Source organism: Dipodomys spectabilis, unplaced genomic scaffold (genome assembly GCF_019054845.1).
Source record: "Dipodomys spectabilis isolate Male_0828 unplaced genomic scaffold, ASM1905484v1 ptg000552l, whole genome shotgun sequence".
NCBI lineage: Eukaryota > Metazoa > Chordata > Mammalia > Rodentia > Heteromyidae > Dipodomys > Dipodomys spectabilis.
Window position 1 is genome coordinate 698581 of NW_024871229.1, and position 17359 is coordinate 715939.

At 58.1% G+C, this 17359-nt stretch overlaps 1 protein-coding gene across 1 annotated transcript; it reads right to left on the minus strand.

Moving 5' to 3' along the window:
- Positions 1 to 123: 123 nt before the first annotated feature.
- On the minus strand, positions 124 to 16475 carry Wdr93 (WD repeat domain 93). Its single transcript, XM_042670461.1, has 16 exons — positions 16104 to 16475; positions 15144 to 15336; positions 13579 to 13643; positions 12341 to 12419; positions 10915 to 11024; positions 10723 to 10764; positions 10363 to 10450; positions 8512 to 8686; positions 8364 to 8434; positions 7517 to 7594; positions 6776 to 6895; positions 6381 to 6594; positions 5914 to 5977; positions 5227 to 5383; positions 4936 to 5140; positions 124 to 270 (listed from the first exon to the last, which is right to left on the minus strand). Exons 1-16 carry the CDS (start codon positions 16401 to 16403, stop codon positions 186 to 188), a joined length of 2046 nt encoding a protein of 681 aa, XP_042526395.1. The 5' UTR covers positions 16404 to 16475; the 3' UTR covers positions 124 to 185.
- Positions 16476 to 17359: the final 884 nt, after the last annotated feature.

The following is a 17359-nucleotide window of genomic DNA, read 5'->3' on the forward strand; positions in this document are numbered from 1 at the left end:
GAGCCACCTTCCCAGCCCAGCACTGCCGTTTATTTGGGTGGCGTCTGCCGCGGGGGGCGCCTGTGGCCTGTCCTGGAGGCCGAGGGGCCGGGCCCCGCCATGTCCACCCGCCCTCCCCGCGGCTTCCTGTCTCCTGTGGGTCCTGTCCCTCGGGGCGGCCGCCCAGGCCCAGGCCGGTCACCGCTTCACTTCTTCAGGTTCTCTCTGTGGAGCAGCAGGGAGAACCTCCGCAGCCGGCCCCACTGCTCCTGGCTCTTCTGGATCTGGAAGCTGCAGCGGATCAACGGGGGGGGGGGGGGGGTGAGCGGCGTCCCTCCCCCAGGACAAGGCTGCACCCCTGCGCCGCGGGGCGGGGGAAGCATGGGGGTGAGCAGCGAGCGGCGTCCCTCCCCCCAGGACAAGGCTGCACCCCTGCGCCGCGGGGCGGGGGAAGCATGGGGGGTGAGTGGCGTCCCCCCCCAGGACAAGGCTGCACCCCTGCGCCGCGGGGCGGGGGTGAGCAGCGAGCGGTGTCCCCCCCCAGGACAAGGCTGCACCCCTGCGCCGTGGGGCGGGGGAAGCATGGGGGGTGAGCGGCGTCCCTCCCCCCAGGACAAGGCTGCACCCCTGCGCCGCGGGGCCACGCGCCAAGTGGGTCTCACATCAGTGTCCACGCAGACTGCCTGTCCCCGCGAGTGCAGAGCCGGGCTGCTAGCAGGTGTGGGGGGGTCTGGCAGTGGGCTGTGGGGTGCGGGCTGTCCCCCTGCCCCCCCGTTTCTGCCCTGGGTGCCCAGGTGGCATCAGAGCAACAAGAGGGCCACTTGGTGGTGGTGGTTTGAATCCGGAGCGGAGTCTCCCACTCGCTAGGCAGGTGCTTTAATGCTGAGCCATGTTTCCAGCCCTCTTCTGCGCTGGCCGTTTTAAGATGGGACTTCACTTTTTGCCTAGGACCAGGCCTGGACCGCAGTCCCACCCTTCCCGCTGTAGTGGGGAGCCGGCGTGTGCCGCTGTGCGCGGTTGCTCAAGAGGGACATGTTTCAGGAGCAAGACGACGCTGGCACCGCTGGCTTTGCTCTGAGGCTCTCGCCTCTCTGTCCCTCTTAGCTCAGATCCTCATTTTCTGTTTCCAAGAGCTTCTTACATAGTCTTTTGTATTACACACACACATACACAAACACACACACACAGAGTCACAGTCTGGGCTAGAACTCAGGGCTTGGGCGCTGTCCCAGAGACTAAAAAATGCTAAGACAAAAAGGCTGGGGCACAGCTTAGTCAGAGCACCTACCTAGCAAGTATGAGACCCCAAGTTCAAGCCCTCGTACCAAATGATGCCAATGAAAGTGTGCGACATACTGCGTGCACACTTATTTTCTCACTTAGAATCTTTCAGGAAACAGCCAGTGCACGGCCATGGCCCCTCGCTAAGCGGGTAGAGACAGGTGAGCTGCAGGTTCAAGGCCAGCCTGGGCTGAGTTATGACTCAAAACACAAAGACAAGGGCTGGGAAGGCGGCTCAGTGGTAGAGCGCTTGCCTTGCATGCCTGAGGCCCTGGGTTCCATTCCTCAGCACCACATAAGAAGAAAAAGCTGGAAGTGGTGCTGTGGCTCAAGTGGTAGAGCGCTAGCCTTGAGCTGAAGAGCTGAGGGACAGCGCCCAGGCCCAGATCTGGTTCAGGCCCCACGACTGGACCCCCCAAAAAAAACCCCAAAAAACAAAAACACAAAGACAAAACAAACCCACAGGAATGGACTCTGGAGTCCCTGTGGGGCATGCTCGGGTCGGCCTTGCTCCTCTGTCCCATTTCTCGGGGGTGCAGGGCTGTGGGGCACATGTGGGTGCGGGAGCTGGGCTGGAACCTCAGAACCTGTGTCTCCCCGGGTCCTCGGAACTCATCGGGGGCTGGCAGAGATGGGGAGAGCCGCGCAGGTGGGGCCGGGCGGTGCCAGGCAGGCAGCTGGCCGCCGGCCGCTGTGGATCCTGGCAGAGGCGGCGTGGGCGTCGGCGGGCGGCGGGGCAGCGGTTTGGCACACGCGGCAGGTTGGAAACCACGTGTTGCCACACAGCTTCACCGCTCACCCAGTTTTAGAGGCAGTGGAGGCAACTTGGGGCACAGGAGGGGACGGGAAGCCGCGGGGAGGCTCAGCGTGGAGAGGCAAGCTATTGGGGCATGCGTGCTGCTGATGCGGGTCCTGTGCACGACACGACACGGCTTCCCGCCCGCAGCGGGGTGTTTGCGAAATGACAGGCCGAGAGGGGGGATGGGGTGGGGGCTAGGGGGGAGTCCCAGATGTTAAGCCTCAGAGTGGGGAGAACAAGAACCAAGTGTTTTCCCAACCAGAAATGGCTCAGCAGTGCTGACTCGGCCTCTTCCCCACCGAGGCCATGGGGAGGCAGGGGAGGCAGGGAGGCAGGGGAGGGAGGGAGGCAGGGAGGGAGGGAGGCAGGGAGGCAGGGGAGGGAGGGAGGCAGGGAGGGAGGGAGGCAGGGAGGGAGGCAGGGAGGGAGGGAGGCAGGGGAGGCAGGGAGGGAGGCAGGGGAGGGAGGGAGGCAGGGAGGCAGGGAGGGAGGGAGGCAGGGAGGGAGGGAGGCAGGGAGGCAGGGGAGGGAGGGAGGCAGGGAGGGAGGGAGGCAGGGGAGGGAGGGAGGGAGGGAGGGAGGCAGGGAGGGAGGGAGGCAGGGAGGGAGGGAGGCAGGGGAGGCAGGGAGGGAGGCAGGGGAGGCAGGGAGGGAGGGAGGGAGGCAGGGAGGGAGGGAGGCGGGGGAGGCAGGGAGGGAGAGAGGCAGGGGAGGGAGGGAGGCAGAGAGGGAGGGAGGGAGGGAGGCAGGGAGGGAGGGAGGCAGGGGAGGCAGGGGGGGAGGCAGGGAGGGAGGCAGGGGAGGCAGGGAGGGAGGGAGGCAGGGAGGGAGGCAGGGAGGGAGGGAGGCAGGGAGGCGGGGGAGGCAGGGAGGGAGAGAGGCAGGGGAGGGAGGGAGGCAGGGAGGGAGGGAGGCAGGGAGGCAGGGCAGCTGCTAGGCTGAGGGAGGGGGCGGGGGGGGGCAGGAGGTCAAGGCAGACAGGACGCTTTTCTCAGGAGCCGACCTCACGGAGGGGTGAAGTAAGTTCTGGAAGGCCTTCCCTCAGAATATCACACGGTCAGGAGGGGGCGTTCACAGGGACCGCGGGTGTCCCCTTTCGCTGCGGGGGCTGTGGAACCTCCCTGCCCCTCTGCCTCCAGGCCCTGGGGCCAGTCCGGCCCTGCCACGTGACCCCTGCACCCTGTGCTGCGCCACCTCGCCCGTCACTCATGGACGGAGACCCCCGAACCCCCAAACCCGGCTTCCCAGAGCCGCAGGCCCCGGCCCTCCTACAGACCCGCCTGGCTGCTTCCCACCGCCCATTTCACCTGACGGCAGGTGGACCGCACGCACGCACGCGGGCTGTCCACGCGGAAGCCACACGCCACTGCGCCACGTGCCCGCCTTGCCCTGACCTGGGCCCAGGACTGGGCTGTGGACAGCACTGGAGCTGGGCCCTAGCCTCCACTGTGCCAAGGCTTCACACCTGTCAAGTACACACACCGGCCGACGCGCCTGCCCCTAGCCTCCAGCCCTTAAGTGTTTCCTCTCTCTGTCCTCCCGCCTCTGTCTACGGATACTTTCCTGAGCCATTGACAGCAGCGCCCGCATCCGGAGAGCGGGGCGAGGGTCAGAACCCTCTCCGTAGGGAATAGCCGGGCAGCGGTGGTGCGCTGCTGGTCAAAGCGGTGTCCCCCGTCCCTCCCTCAAGACTCGTGGAGGGGCTGCTGTCCCCGGCACTTCCGGCAGGGACACGCATGGTTGCATGGTCGTGCCTGCCAGGTTTTGAGAAGTCACGCTGTGCTCGGCGCTCCCTGTGTGGTGTGATTTCATACCCACAGCCCGAGTAATCAGGCACGTGAAAAGTGTCCAGGCCAGACGCTGGAGGCTCACGCCTGTACGCCTAGCAACTCAGGAGACAGAGGTCTGAGGATCAAGGTTCAAAGCCAGTCCATGCAGACAAATCAGGGAAACTCTTATCTCCAACTACCCAGCAAAAAGCTGGAGATGGGGTGTGTGTGGCTCAAGTGGTAGAGCACCAGCCTTGAGTGAGAAAGCCAACCAAAGGCAAGGCCCTGAGTTCAAGCCCCAGTGCTGGCACACCTGTGCACACACACACACACATATCCAGTGCTGGCACACCTGCGCACACACACACACACACACACACATCCAGTGCTGGCACACCTGTGCACACACACACACACATCCAGTGCTGGCACACCTGCGCACACACACACATCCAGTGCTGGCACACCTGCGCACACACACACACACATCCAGTGCTGGCACACCTGTGCACACACACACATCCAGTGCTGGCACACCTGCGCGCACACACACACACATCCAGTGCTGGCACACCTGCACGCACACACACACACATCCAGTGCTGGCACACCTATGCACACACACACATCCAGTGCTGGCGCACACACACACACACATCCAGTGCTGGCACACCTATGCACACACACACACACATCCAGTGCTGGCGCACACACACACACATCCAGTGCTGGCACACCTGTGCACACACACACACATCTAGTGCTGGCACACCTGTGCACACACACACACACATCCAGAACGCAGCCTGCTGAGGAAGAAAGCAGGCTCTGCCAGGCCAGGCAGCGCATGCCAGGTATTTTTTTTTTTTTTTGGTTGGTCGTGGGGCCTGAACTCTGGGCCTGGGCACTGTCCCTCCGCTCTTCAGCTCAAAGCTAGGACCCTACCATTTGAGCTACAGCACCACTTCTGGCTTTTTTCTGCTTATGTGGTGCTGAGGAATCGAACCCAGGGCCTCGTGCATGCAAGCGCTCTACCACTGAGCCACCTTCCCACCCATCATGCCAGGTTTTGAACCAGGTCTGGGGGGGGGCGGGGTCAGCCTTCACCTGCTCTGGAGCAGGTGCTCACAGATCGTCTCCAGAGGCTGTGCCTGCGGGATGGCCTTGCTGTAGGCCAGGTCCTTCTGCGAGATGGCGTTGTTCTTGCACATGTCTTGCAGGGGCGGATAGGTCTCAAAGTTAAACCAGAAGATGGAGTTGGGGACTTCCTTGCTGTCGTCCGTGGGTTTGGTGTGTCTGCGCGGGTAGCCTCCTGGAGGAGGTGAGGTTCTGCATCATTGCCTCCTCCGTGGTTGCTGGGGTTCTGGGGGAGCCCCCAGGTGCCCCGCCCCCCCGTACCGTGGAGCAGGAAATACGGGTGTTGTGAGGACACGGCAAACATGGGCTTCCAGGGGAAGGGCAGCTCATGGCTCACGGGGGGCACGAAGGCACAGAGGACCTGGGCCTTGCCCACGTCCATGAGGTTCACAGAGCCGTTCTTGGTGAACAGCAGCACCTAGGGAGCAAAGTGGTGGTGGGTAGGGCCTCCGGACTCCCCCCCCCCCTCCCTCCCCCCCCCCCCCCCCCCCCGCCGAAAGCCCAGGGTAGCCTGAGTGGCCGTTTGGGTCACCATCTGCTGTCCACGGCCCAGCTCGAGGGCCCGGCCTCTGCTCCCCACAGCAGGGAAGGCGGTGCCAAGGCACAGGGCCCCCCGCCCCCCCCGCCCTCCCCCTCCAGTCCTTGTGATCACCATGCTGTGTGAATCAGGATGGCCTCCTGTTTGCCCCTTGGATTTCTGGGAGTTCTGCAGGTTCTAGCCTCGCCCTGTGCCCCACGGCCCCCCCTGCTCCTCCGGGACCTCCCTGCCCCCCCCCAAACCGTCCTCTCATTCCGCCGCAGGACACAGCCAGAGCCTCACCACAGCCCCAGACGAACTTCTCTGCACCCAAAAGCCAGTCCGTCCAGCACATAGCAGGCTGTCAACAGGTATTTTGGGAGGGAAAGGTGGCGGTACTCACAGGACAGAAAAGCAAGGCGGGAACCTACCATGCCAGGCAGGGTTGGGACGGGCGCCACCGCGCACACTGCTTCTTCTGGGTGCGCCTCAGTCCTGCAGGACACAAAGCACACAAGCAGCTCCTGCTTAAAAGGTTTCACACTTTCGGCCTCCTCTTCTAGGCCTCTGCCCCGGGAAACCTCCGCGTGCAGCAGGAGGTAAAACCTAGAACCGCCCACATTCCACTGCAGGGGATGCTTCGTGAAAGCCACATGGAAGCCTGCGCCAAGCACCGTGCTGCATGCCTGCCCTTGGACAGCTGAGGCCGGCTTGTGAGTTCAAGGCCAGCCTGGGCTGCATAGCAAGACCCCCTCCTCGGCAGGTGCGTTTTGACCGCGTGGATGCAGGCCACCATGGGTTTGCTCTGCCCACCGGAGCCTGCGCGTGGCCGGGAGCCCTGGTGCTCGGCGAGGCCATCGGAAGGGGCATGTTTGACCAGGAAACGCTGTCCGCAGACCTGCTCAGGAGCTCGGTGCTGCTGGGGCACTGCGCCCCGTCCGCTGTCACCAGGTGCAGGGAGCTGTTGGTGCACAGCACCACGCACTTCATGCATGACTTCACTGTGCCCTCGGGGAACAGGCTCTGCCCTTGGTGGACCACGAAGTACCGCAGGAAGTGAATGCTTTCGCACAGACTTTCCTCAGGAAGTGCCACGACCCCCAGGGGGAATCCTGGAGAGAGGAAACCCACGTGTGGATGGGGACAGGCTGTGTGTGCGTGTGTGTGTCTGTGTGCGCGCGTGTGTGTGTGCGTGTGTCTGTGTGTGTGTCTGTGTGTGTGTGCGTGTGTCTGTGTGTGTGCGTGCGCATGCGTGTGGTGCGTGTCTTGGTGGGGCAGGAGGGGTTGGCTCACCCTCAGACATGTCCCAGATCGTGAGCACACCATCCGCACAGGCCAGCACCAGGTAGGAGCAGGAGGGGCTGAGCTGGGACACGGTGATGGGCGCCGCGCAGGGCCACACCCCCTCGGGGTCTGGGGGGTAGAGGGGAGTGTCAGCCCCCTCCCCGCAGACCCCCTCCTGCACCGCACTCTCCGCCTCTCCCCCTCTGGCGGTCCAAGGGCCTTTCCAACATGGTGTCGCGTCAGTGTCTGAACTGGGGCTTGAACTCAGGGCCTGGGCGCTGTCACTTAGCTCTTCCACTCAAAGCTGGTGCTCTACTACTTGAGCCGCAGCTCTCTCCTTTTGGCCTCTTGGTAGCTTAGAGATCAGAGTCCCACGGACTTTACTGCCCAGGCTGGGTTTGAACTGTGATCCTCGGATCTCAGCTTCCTGAGTAGCTAGGATGATAGGCGTGAGCACCGGTGCCCTAGGAGGTTTCTATTTCTGGATTTTGCTAGTCACAGGAAACTCACTTTAGAGCTCAGCGCCGCGCAGTTAACCGGCTCTGATGCAGGCTAGGAGGCACCACCCCTGAATCTAGGCCACCCTCTGCCTCAGCTTCCCTGCCGTGGGGTCCCCGTGGCCTACGTCTGATCTGCCCAGGGGCTGCCCCTTGCGGCGGCTCCTCAGCCAGGGAGCACCCCACTTCTGCCTGCACAGCTGTGGTGTCCTCGTGTGAGCTGAGCACGCCAGGCGCCCAGGGAGGACCTTACCCTTCATCACTCGGTTCAGGGAGTAGAGGAAGAAGTTGTGGCTGCCGGTCCAGTGCACGCCGAGGACGCAGGCTGCTCCTGGGGTGGACGGGAGGCCAGGCCGGGTAAGCCGGGAAGCCTCTGTGTGTGCTTCCCCACCGTGGCTCCTGCACTGGCTTCCGGCCGGGAGAATGGGAGCAAGTGGGCTTGGCTGCTTTCCTGTCATCTTGGCATTTGTGTCTTCTCAGTCGCTGGGGTTTGTGTGTGCGTGTGCATGTGCGTGCATATGTGCCTCTGTGTATGTGTGTGTACTAGGGCTGTGTGTAGGGCTGTGTATGTGTATGTGTGTGTACTAGGGCTGTGTATGTGTATGTACTAGGGCTGTGTGTATATGTGTAGGGCTGTGTATGTGTGTGTACTAGGGCTTGAACTCAGGGACTCCTGCTCTTGTTTGGCTTTGCAGCTCAAGGCTAGCACTCCTCCACCTGAACCACACCTCCACTCTGGCCTGTGGGTTATTTTTTTTGGGGGGGGAGGGGTCCAGTCATGGGCCTGAACTCTGGGCCTGGGCGCTGTCCCTCAGCTCTTCAGCTCAAGGCTAGCGCTCTACCACTTGAGTCACAGCGCCACTTCTGGCTTTTTTTCTTTTTGCTTATGTGGTGCTGGGGAATCAAACCCAGGGCCTCATGCATGCAAGGCAGATGCTCTACCACTGAGCCGCCTTCCCAGCCCTGGCCTGTGGGGTTTTTAGCTGGGGTTTGCTGGCCTTGTGGCCCGATCCCATGGAACCCTTAGGCTCTGTCCCCCCCAACCTCTCCCCCCCCCCCCGCCAGCTTGCCACATGCCACATGGACAGGAGTGCACTCACCCGGGGGGCCCTTGACTTCTCCGGGCATCAGCGTGATGCAGCTGGGGAGCAGGAAGTGGAACATGGCTGAGCTGTGGGGGAGACGGTGTCAGGGCGGGGCTCGTGCTGGCTGGCGGGGGGAGGGGGGGCATCTGCCAGGCCGGCTCACCTGAACGGCTCCTCCACATCCTGGTCAGGGTCCAGGTACTTCTTGTAGGAGGAGTAGAAGATGTCCGCGTGCTGCTCCCACTGGCTCTCCCGGATGAAGTGGTTCTGCCCCGAGCCCAGCCCGTACCAGTCTTCCATTTTGCTAAACACTTCCAGGGGGCTTTTAAATGTGGTGCCTTGGTTGAAAAGATGCCAGGATGCAGCCCCGCGCCACGCAGGCAGCCCCTCCCTCCTGCTTTCTGTCTTGGGGATCTCTGAGGAGGGCTCAGGGGTCCGTGCCTCTGTCTCCATCCACTCAGGGCCCACACCTGCCGTCAGATGCCTCTTGCAGCCCTTCCCAGCACCCGCGCCGTTCCATTTGGCAGCCTTGGTCTCTCCCAGTGTTGGTATGCACTGCATCCCCTGCCTTTAAAAACCCTTCTCTTGCCGGGTATAGTCATAGCTACTCAGGAGCTGAGGTCTGAGGATGGCAGTTCAAAGCCAGCTAAGGCAGAAAAGTCCCCAAAGACGCTCTCATCTTTTTTCTTCCTTTTGGTGTGGGGCTTGAACTTTGGGCCTGGGCGCTGTCCCTCAGCTCTTCAACTCAAGGCCAGCGTTCTACCACTTGAGCCACAGCACCACTTCCAGTTTTCTGATGTTTCATTGGAGATAAAAAGTCTCACAGACTTTTCTGCCCAGGCTGGTCTTGAACCGAGATCCTCAGATCTCAACTTTCTGAGTAGCTAGGATGACAGGTGTGGGCCACTGGCACCCAGCTAAGAGACAATAATCTCCAGTTAGCCACTCAGAAACTGGAAGTGGTAGGGCTGGGAAGGTGGTAGAGGCTTGTCTTGCATGCCTGAGGCCCTGGGTTCGATTCCTCAGCACCACATAAGCAAAAAGAAAAAAAAAAGCTGGAAGTGATGCTGTGGCTCAAGTGGTAGAGCCTTGAGCTGAAGAGCTGAGGGACAGCGCCCAGGCCCAGATTTCAGGCCCCACGACTGGACCAAAAAAAAAAACAAAACAGAAGTGGTGCTATAGCTCAAGTGGTAGAGTACTAGCATTGAGCACAAATGGGCTCAAGGACAGTACTCAGGCCCCGAGTTCAAGCCCCACAACAGACAAAGAAAGAAAGAAGGAAGGAAAGCAAGCAAGCAAGCAAGCTTCCTCTTAAGATAGGAAGTGGTGGCTCATGCCTGTGGTCCTAGCTACTCAGGAGGCCAAGATCCAATCACAGTTCAAAGCCAGCCCAAACAGAAGAGTCTGTGAAACTCCATCTCCAAAATGAAGTGGAGACATGGCTCAAGTGGTAGTGTGGCAGTCTTGGACAGAAAAGCCAAGCAAGAAGATGAGGCTCTGAATTCAAGCTGAAGAACCAGCTCCACAAGCCCACGGCTCCCTTTCCCAATCTGTAAGGCTGCTAGCATCCTGCCCATGCCCACATTTTCCTGTTTTTAGGTCCTGGAAGCTTACGAATTTAAAATTTAAATTCGGTTATGAATTTAAAATAGCTTCTCGCCGGGCGCTGGTGGCTGACACCTGTAATCCTAGCTACTCAGGAGGCTGAGATCTGAGGATCGCGGTTCAGGAGAGACCGTGAGACTCCTATCTCCCAATAAACCACCAGAAAACCGGAAGTGGCGCTGTAGCTCAAGTGGTAGAGTGCTCGCCTTGAGCTAAAGAGCTGAGGGACAGCGCCCAGGCCCAGAGTTCAAGCCCCACGGCTGACAAAAAAAAAAAATTAAAATTAAATAGCTTCTACTTTAGAAGTATGCATTGCATCTATTGCCGTCATAAATAGAAAAGGTGGGAATGTGAACGGCTGAGGAGGGGAAGTGGAGCCGGAGATGGCTGTGTCAGGGGGTCCTCTGACCTGACACGGGCTTGGGCGGCTTGATCTTCATAAGGTAGGACGGATAGGTCAGCTTAATATCTCCGCGGAAGTTGATGGACCCATCCTGCTAAGGAGAAGGCACAGCCGGTAGGCCCGGGAGCCATCTTGGAGAAACCCCGGCCCTCAGCCAGAGAGCAAGTGCTACAAGAGGGGACCGAGGGTGAGGACAGGACGGCGGCGCTCTCAGGTCAGGCCCCTGACTCGGGGTGAGTGACACTTCTCGGGTGGGAACACACAGGTGAAGACAGAGGACGGGTCCCCAGTGCAAATTCAAGTCAAAACCAGAACCTTTAAAGTGCACCTCTAGCCATGCTGGAGATCTTCCTTAAAGTTTCTTACCAATGTGTCCAAGTTTTCTGAAGGAACGTTGTCAAGCGTGTTCTGAGGAGGGAAGAGAGGGGTTAATTCCCAGCAGGTTTGCCGAGGAGCCCTCCTGCCCCCTCCGCCATTGCTCCTGGGGTGGGGGTGGGGGTGGGGGGTGGATACGTGCGGGGTGGGGGGGGGGGCCGGGGGAATGGCAGTGTTTCCTACCAAGGGTTTGACTTTTTTCTTTGAATTCAGGTTGGACTGTGGGTACTCCGTCTCCTTGAACCACATGTCCTTGGGCAGTCTGTACACTTCCAGCCAAAGCTCCCCAGCCCCTGCTACGGGAACAAAGGGCCATTGAGCAAGTGCAGCGGCCTTTGGCTGGGGAAGGCCCTTTGCTTGGAACTGCAGCCTGGCCGGGAGACTGGGAGATGGGCTCCGCCGCGCGGCCCCCGGGGCAGCAACTGGATTGGGCTGGAGGGGCAGCCATTTCATAATGGTTTTTGCAAGTTCCACTCTCAAAATAACTTTCCCAGGAAGAGCTGTCGGTCCCCTCCAGCCGCCCTCTGCAAGGAGTCAGGGCTTCGCCCGGGCAGCACCCGCTCCATGCTGAGAGCTGTCCCTGTCTGCAGAGCAAGCGGGGAGGGCCAGGGAAGGAGGGGCTGGACTGGCTGTGGCCACCATTTTGTCATCCACAGGCTCAACTTCAATAGGAAGCCTGCCAAGCTAGGGAGGTGGCTCATTGGCTAATGCCTGTAATCCCTGCTACTTGGGGGCTAAAATTGTGAGCCCCAAGTTCTTAACACCCTCCCCATCTTAACCAATAAAGAGCTGGGCATGAGCTAGGTGCTAGTGGCTCACATCTGTCATTCTAGCTACTCAGGAGGCTGAGATCTGAGGATCGTAGTTCAAAGCCAGCCTGGGCAGGAAAGTCTGTGAGACTCTTTTTTTTTGTCGGTCGTGGGGCTTGAACTCTGGACCTGGGCGCTGTCCCTCAGCTCTTCAGCTCAAGGCAAGCGCTCTACCACTTGAGCTACAGCGCCACTTCCAGTTTTCTGGTGGTTTATTGGAGATAGGAGTCTCACGGTCTCTCCTGCCCGGGCTGGCTTTGAACTGCGATCCTCAGATCTCAGCCTCCTGAGGAGCTAGGATTACAGGCGTGAGCCACCAGCGCCCGGCGTCTGTGAGACTCTTATCTCCAATGAACCACCAGAAAACCAAAGTGGTGCTGTGGCTCAAGTGGTAGCTGAGTAGCTCAGGGACAGTGCCCAGGCTCAGAGTTCAGGCCCTACCACCAAGGGAAGAAAGAAAAAAAAAAAGCTGGGCATGGTGAGTTTGCCTGTCAGCCCAGCTGTGAGGAAACCCAAACAAGAGGATCTTGATCCAGTGCAGCCCCAGGCAAAAAATCTACATGGTTACGTATGACACACGCAGGACAGTCAGTGGGGGCTGGGGAAGTCTGGCCGGCGATCGGCAGCCAGCAGCCGCGCTACTGGGTGGTACTGTGCCAGTGTCATTTGCACCCTGGTCGTGTTCCTCGGTGCGGGCCTGGGAGAGCTGGCGGAAGGACCCAGGAGAGTTGGGTTCTCTCCCTGCGTCTCTTCCCTAGGTGTAAAGTGATCTCCAGGAGTGGATGCAGACGAGGCCTTGCCTTGCAGGAGGATGGCCATGAAGTCGCCGCCTTTGGAGATCTCCACGTGGAGGCAGGTGTTCTGCTTGCTGCTCTCCTCCTGCCGGGAGAGGCACAGCCTGGTCACGGGAGGCAGAGTCCCCGCCCCCAGGACAGGGACGCATGCTTCCCACTTCTTGGCCCTGGGCAGCGGGGGCAGGAGCAGGGCAACATGCTTTTCAGGCCTAGTTCCTGGTGATCTGGGCCCAGGTGTGGGAATCTCCCGGCTAGGTTGGCAAACCCAGAAATCTGTGCTGACGTTTGGTTATTCAGATGATTGAAGTAAGCTCTAATATGTCACCAAATAATCAGCTGGTTGCTGCATGAAAGGCGAGATACAAGCGTGGCCTGAATCCTCAGATTGGGGGCAAGCTGGGATGGGCTCAGGATGCTCACACACTACCTTTAAGGGGCGTGAAGATGACCAGTGAAATAAGGAGCCTGGACTAGTTAGGTTGATAAGCTCCTTAATGAAGGATTAATTCCTTTGTGATCTTTATTGCTTTTTGCTGTTCTGGTAATTGGTTGATCCCAGTGCTTCAAGCTGGCTAAGCAAGCCACACCCCAGGTCTTTCCTTTCCTTTCCTTTGTGTGTGAGTGTGTGTGTGCACACGCGCGTGTGCGCGTGCGGTACTGAGGTTTGAACTCAGGGCCTCTAGCTCTTGCTTGGCCTTTTTTTAAACTCAAGACTAGTGTTACACCACTTGAACCACATCTCCATTTCCAGCTTTGTGCTGGTTAGTTGGAGATAAGAGTCTCACAGGTTTTTCTGCTCAGGCTGGTTTGGAATGTTCCAGAGATATCTGTCACATCTGACTAAACTGTCATCTAGTTCTGAAGTTTCTTTTCTTTTCTTTTTTTGGGGTCCAGTCGTGGGGCCTGAACTCTGGGCCTGGGCGCTGTCCCTCAGCTCTTCAGCTCAAGGCTAGCGCTCTACCACTTGAGCCACAGCACCACTTCTGACTTTTTTTTTGCTTATGTGGTGCAGAGGAATTGAACCCAGAGCCTCATGCATGTAAGGCAAGCGCTCTACCACTGAGCCACCTTCCCAGCCATCCCCCACTATTTCTGTGCTGGGGTCTAGCAGTGCTTGTACGTCCAGAAATGTTTGTCTGGTGAACTTGGATGTGTTAACATTTGGTGTGGGTACTTCTTCTTCATTAACTTCTCCCTTTATCTGAAGTCACCTTCTTCTAAAAGCAAAAAGAACAGGAACTTACTGCTTCGTTGATGGCTTTGATGTGGTAAAGAGAGTCCTTATAAAAGTAAAACAGTCTAAGGACGCCTGAAACAGAGACACAGGCGGGGGTGTAAGCCGGGGCCACTGCCCACCCGCCTGCTCCCTCCTCCACGCCGCCCCTCCTCCAGCCTCACCTGCAGCCCAGGCTGCCCCCCCCCCCCGTCCCCTCTGCTGGCCTAAGACTACTGCACCCCCCACATGCCTCCAGGGCGCACATCTGCCACCCCAAAGCACCCCTTCATTCCACACCCGTGCTGGGGCTTCAGTTGTTTCTGCTTCTCCCTGTGCTGAGCCGAGCTCCTCCTGCCAGCTCAGTCTCTGAGCTCACCTCAGCCAGGAGGCTCCTTCTGCCTGGAGCTCTGCCCACTCAACCACTCCAGCATTCCGCTTCCCGCCCCATCCCAGCGTGCCGTACCCACACACTGCAATTTAGCGCCAGACATCTTGGCAGCCAAGACAGAGAGCTCATAAAGGCACCTGGCTCTCTGTGGGGGAACTCATCAGTCTAATTGGACCTGATGAAGGTCCGTGGGGCCCCTGCTCCATGCCAGGGGAGGACGCCGCCGATTCCTCATCGTGAGGGCTGGCGTGTGCAAAACAAGCCCTTTCTCTAGACCTACTCCTGCCACAGGGCATCAGCATTCCCACAGAGACAGCCTCCGGCCTAAAGTCCACACGCACTCCACTGCAGTTCTCACCAAGCAACGTGGCTGTCATCTCCAGTGATGCCAGGCCGGGGAGGGGCAGGGAACCCCCTTTCTCTGCACCCCACTCATGCCATTCGTCACCCACTAAGTCTTTTTATTGTATTTTCCTTTCGCTTATTTGTTGTTCTTGTTGTTGTTGCTGTTGGTCCGGGGGCTTGAACTCAGAGCCTGGGTCCTGGATCTGAGCTTTTTCACCCAAGGCTAGCACTCTACCACTTTGAGCCACAGCGCCACTTCTGGTTTTCTGGTGGTTCATTGGAGGTAAAAGTCTCATGGACTTTCCTACTTCGGCTGGCTTCCAGTGGCAAGCCTGAAGATCTCAGCTTCCTGAGTAGTGAGGATTATAGGCATGAGCCACTGGTGCCAGGTTTTTATTAAGCTTATTTTGAATTTACACTTACAGGAAAGTTGTATGAAGGTAGCACTCCAAAAATTCCTTTGTGCTGCCTGCCAGTGACTTATACCTGTAAATGTAACTACTCAGGATGCTGAGAGCTAAGAATCAGGTTCAAAGCCAGCTCTGGCAAACAAATCCAAGAGATTTTGCTTTTTAATCTCCAGTTAGCCAGCAAAAAATTCCCTAAGAGGAAGTATGGCTCAAGTAGCAGGGCACCAACCTTGAGCTAAAAAGCCAAGCAAAAGTGCAAGGCCTTGAGTTCAAGCCCCGGTAGTGGCATAAACAAACAGGCTAACATGAAACAGGGGCGTCGTGCCTGGCATGTCATACTCGTGCTGTCTAATTCTGGAGCCTGCCTCTACCTGGAGGGAGAAGATACTGAACACCAGCCCACAGATCCCTGCAGATCAGGCTAACAAGGGAAATCAAAAGGACAAATACCCGTTTCATCCACTGAAGCAATAAGTATTTCACTCCCCAGATCTGCAGCCCAGATGGCAGTGACATCAGCCTTAAGTTTCTCCCAGAGGTATATCCGTTTAGCATTGGACAGGTGGTAGATGGAGAAGCCCTTAGTTCCACCGATGAACAGATAGTCTTGGGAAATAGCCATGCAAGTGGACATTCTGTTGAGCTGGGAAAACAAAATCAAAGAAGAGAAAAGAAAAAAAATTATTCTTGGCTGTCTTCAAGTATGAGGAGCTCATGCTCCAAAGAGGGTCCAGGGCTCTTCCTAGAGAGAGCACCCCCACACTGATGGTGTCTCACTTTGAGCTGGAAGAGGCTAGAGGAAGTGATGTACATTTCCAAGACGAAACAGGACCACAGGCCCCAGCTCCGCTCACCTAGGACCCGTGGGAGCAGCAGCAGCTGAGGTTCTGACAGATTCTCCACCATGGAGCAAGACAATTGTATGCCTACATTAAGGTAGGTTTTCGATATCTCTAGCTGAGTGGGAAAGCACTCCTATATAATTTTCAATTAGCTAGAACACCTTATTTCCCCAGGAAACTACTAGATCAGTTTTCTTCAACCACAGCATTCCTACAATAGCTCAGACATGCACCAGTCTTATTAAATGAAGGTTTCCGGCTGGGAATGTGGCTTAGTAGTAGAGTGCTTGCCTAGCATGTATGAAGCTCTGGGTTCGATTCTTCAGTACCACATAAATAGGAAAAAAAAAAGCCTGTAGTGGCACTGTGGTCCAAGTAGTAGAGTGCTAACTTTGAGCAAAAGAACCTCAGGGACAGTGCCCAGGCCCTGAGTTCAAGTCCAGAACTGGAAAAAAATAAAATGAAGGTTTCTGGCTGGAATTCTTCCCCTGGTTTTCTTATCTATCATTGACACTCAGGGGAGAGTGCACCGCCCCCCCCCCCCCCACCTCCCTGGTGTGTACCTTACCTGGATTTCCTCCTGCGGAGGATACACAGTAGGCCTGACCCGGTTGAGTTCAGCTTCCCTCACGGCTTCCCTCTCTTCAATAACTTCCCATATCTGATCAAACAGGAGGTTCAGCACCTTGTTGATCATCCGGTATGGCTGTGGCAGGGAATCCAGACCCTGATCTGGGTCAAGGAAGGTGTAATCCTTCTCATCGTCCTTATGCCAGTCCTTCTCTGTTGGGGGTGGAACCTCCTGCGGCCCCTTTCTTATGAAATTAGGGAGTCTTGTCTTCTGAGCCTGACCTCCCTTGGAGGACATCGCAGAGGTGGCCCTGGGAGCTTCTGCTCGCCCACGAGAAGCTGAGCACAAAGGAAGCAACGGAAATGAAGCAGGCACAGAGCGAGTCCTACAAGGACTATTTGTTCCAGAGACTGGTGTACTTGATCACAGTCCTAGAACATGACAGATAGGTCAACCCAAGGTGAGATGTGCTGTGAAGGAGGAGTGGAATTTAGAATCGTGTTGCTTTTTTTTTTTTTGGTGGGGCTTGAACTCTGAGCCTTGAGCTCTTGCTTAACACCTGTCATCCAGGCCGGCCCTCTACCACTTGAGCCACACTTCTACTTCCAGCTTTTTGGTGGTTAATTTGAGAGAAGTGTCTCAGGAAGAACAACAGACGTGCACGTGTGGCCCGAGCAGTCTGACCAGCCATGAGCTCCTAGGAAAGAGCCAGGCGAGAGTGCAAGGCCCTGAGTTCAAGTCCCTGGACCAGCACAAAAGAAATAAAAGGAAAAAAAATTTCCAAAAAGTGAGCTGGGCCTCCCAGGTCATTGTTGAAGGCACATTCACCAGGCGGGCGCACAGAGCCTGGTTTATCGAGTAACTTCTGACTTTTAAACATTTGAACATCCAACATAGCGGACTGGGGCCCCACGCCACACCTCCAGACCTGTCAGGGGCAGGCGGATCTGACCCAGGGGCCCTTACTTTGTGGTCTGCGCCTCGAGTGGGCCGACGCTCGCTGCCCTCTTCCTCCATCCTTCGTGGAGTGTTCAGTAACCCTAAGACTCCACCAGAGCGGGCCTAGCTCCAGGGCAGGGACCCCCCCACCATGTCCTCAGCAAAGGCCCGGGGGTCTCGGGCTGGGGAGCCCGGCCGAGGTTCCCTTCGGCGTTCCCCCGTACTCGGGATCCCCGGGGCCTCCGGCTGGAGGGGGACGGCCCCTCACATTCTCTGGAGACCTGGAGACCATCAGGAGTCTGACGGCCTTGAGG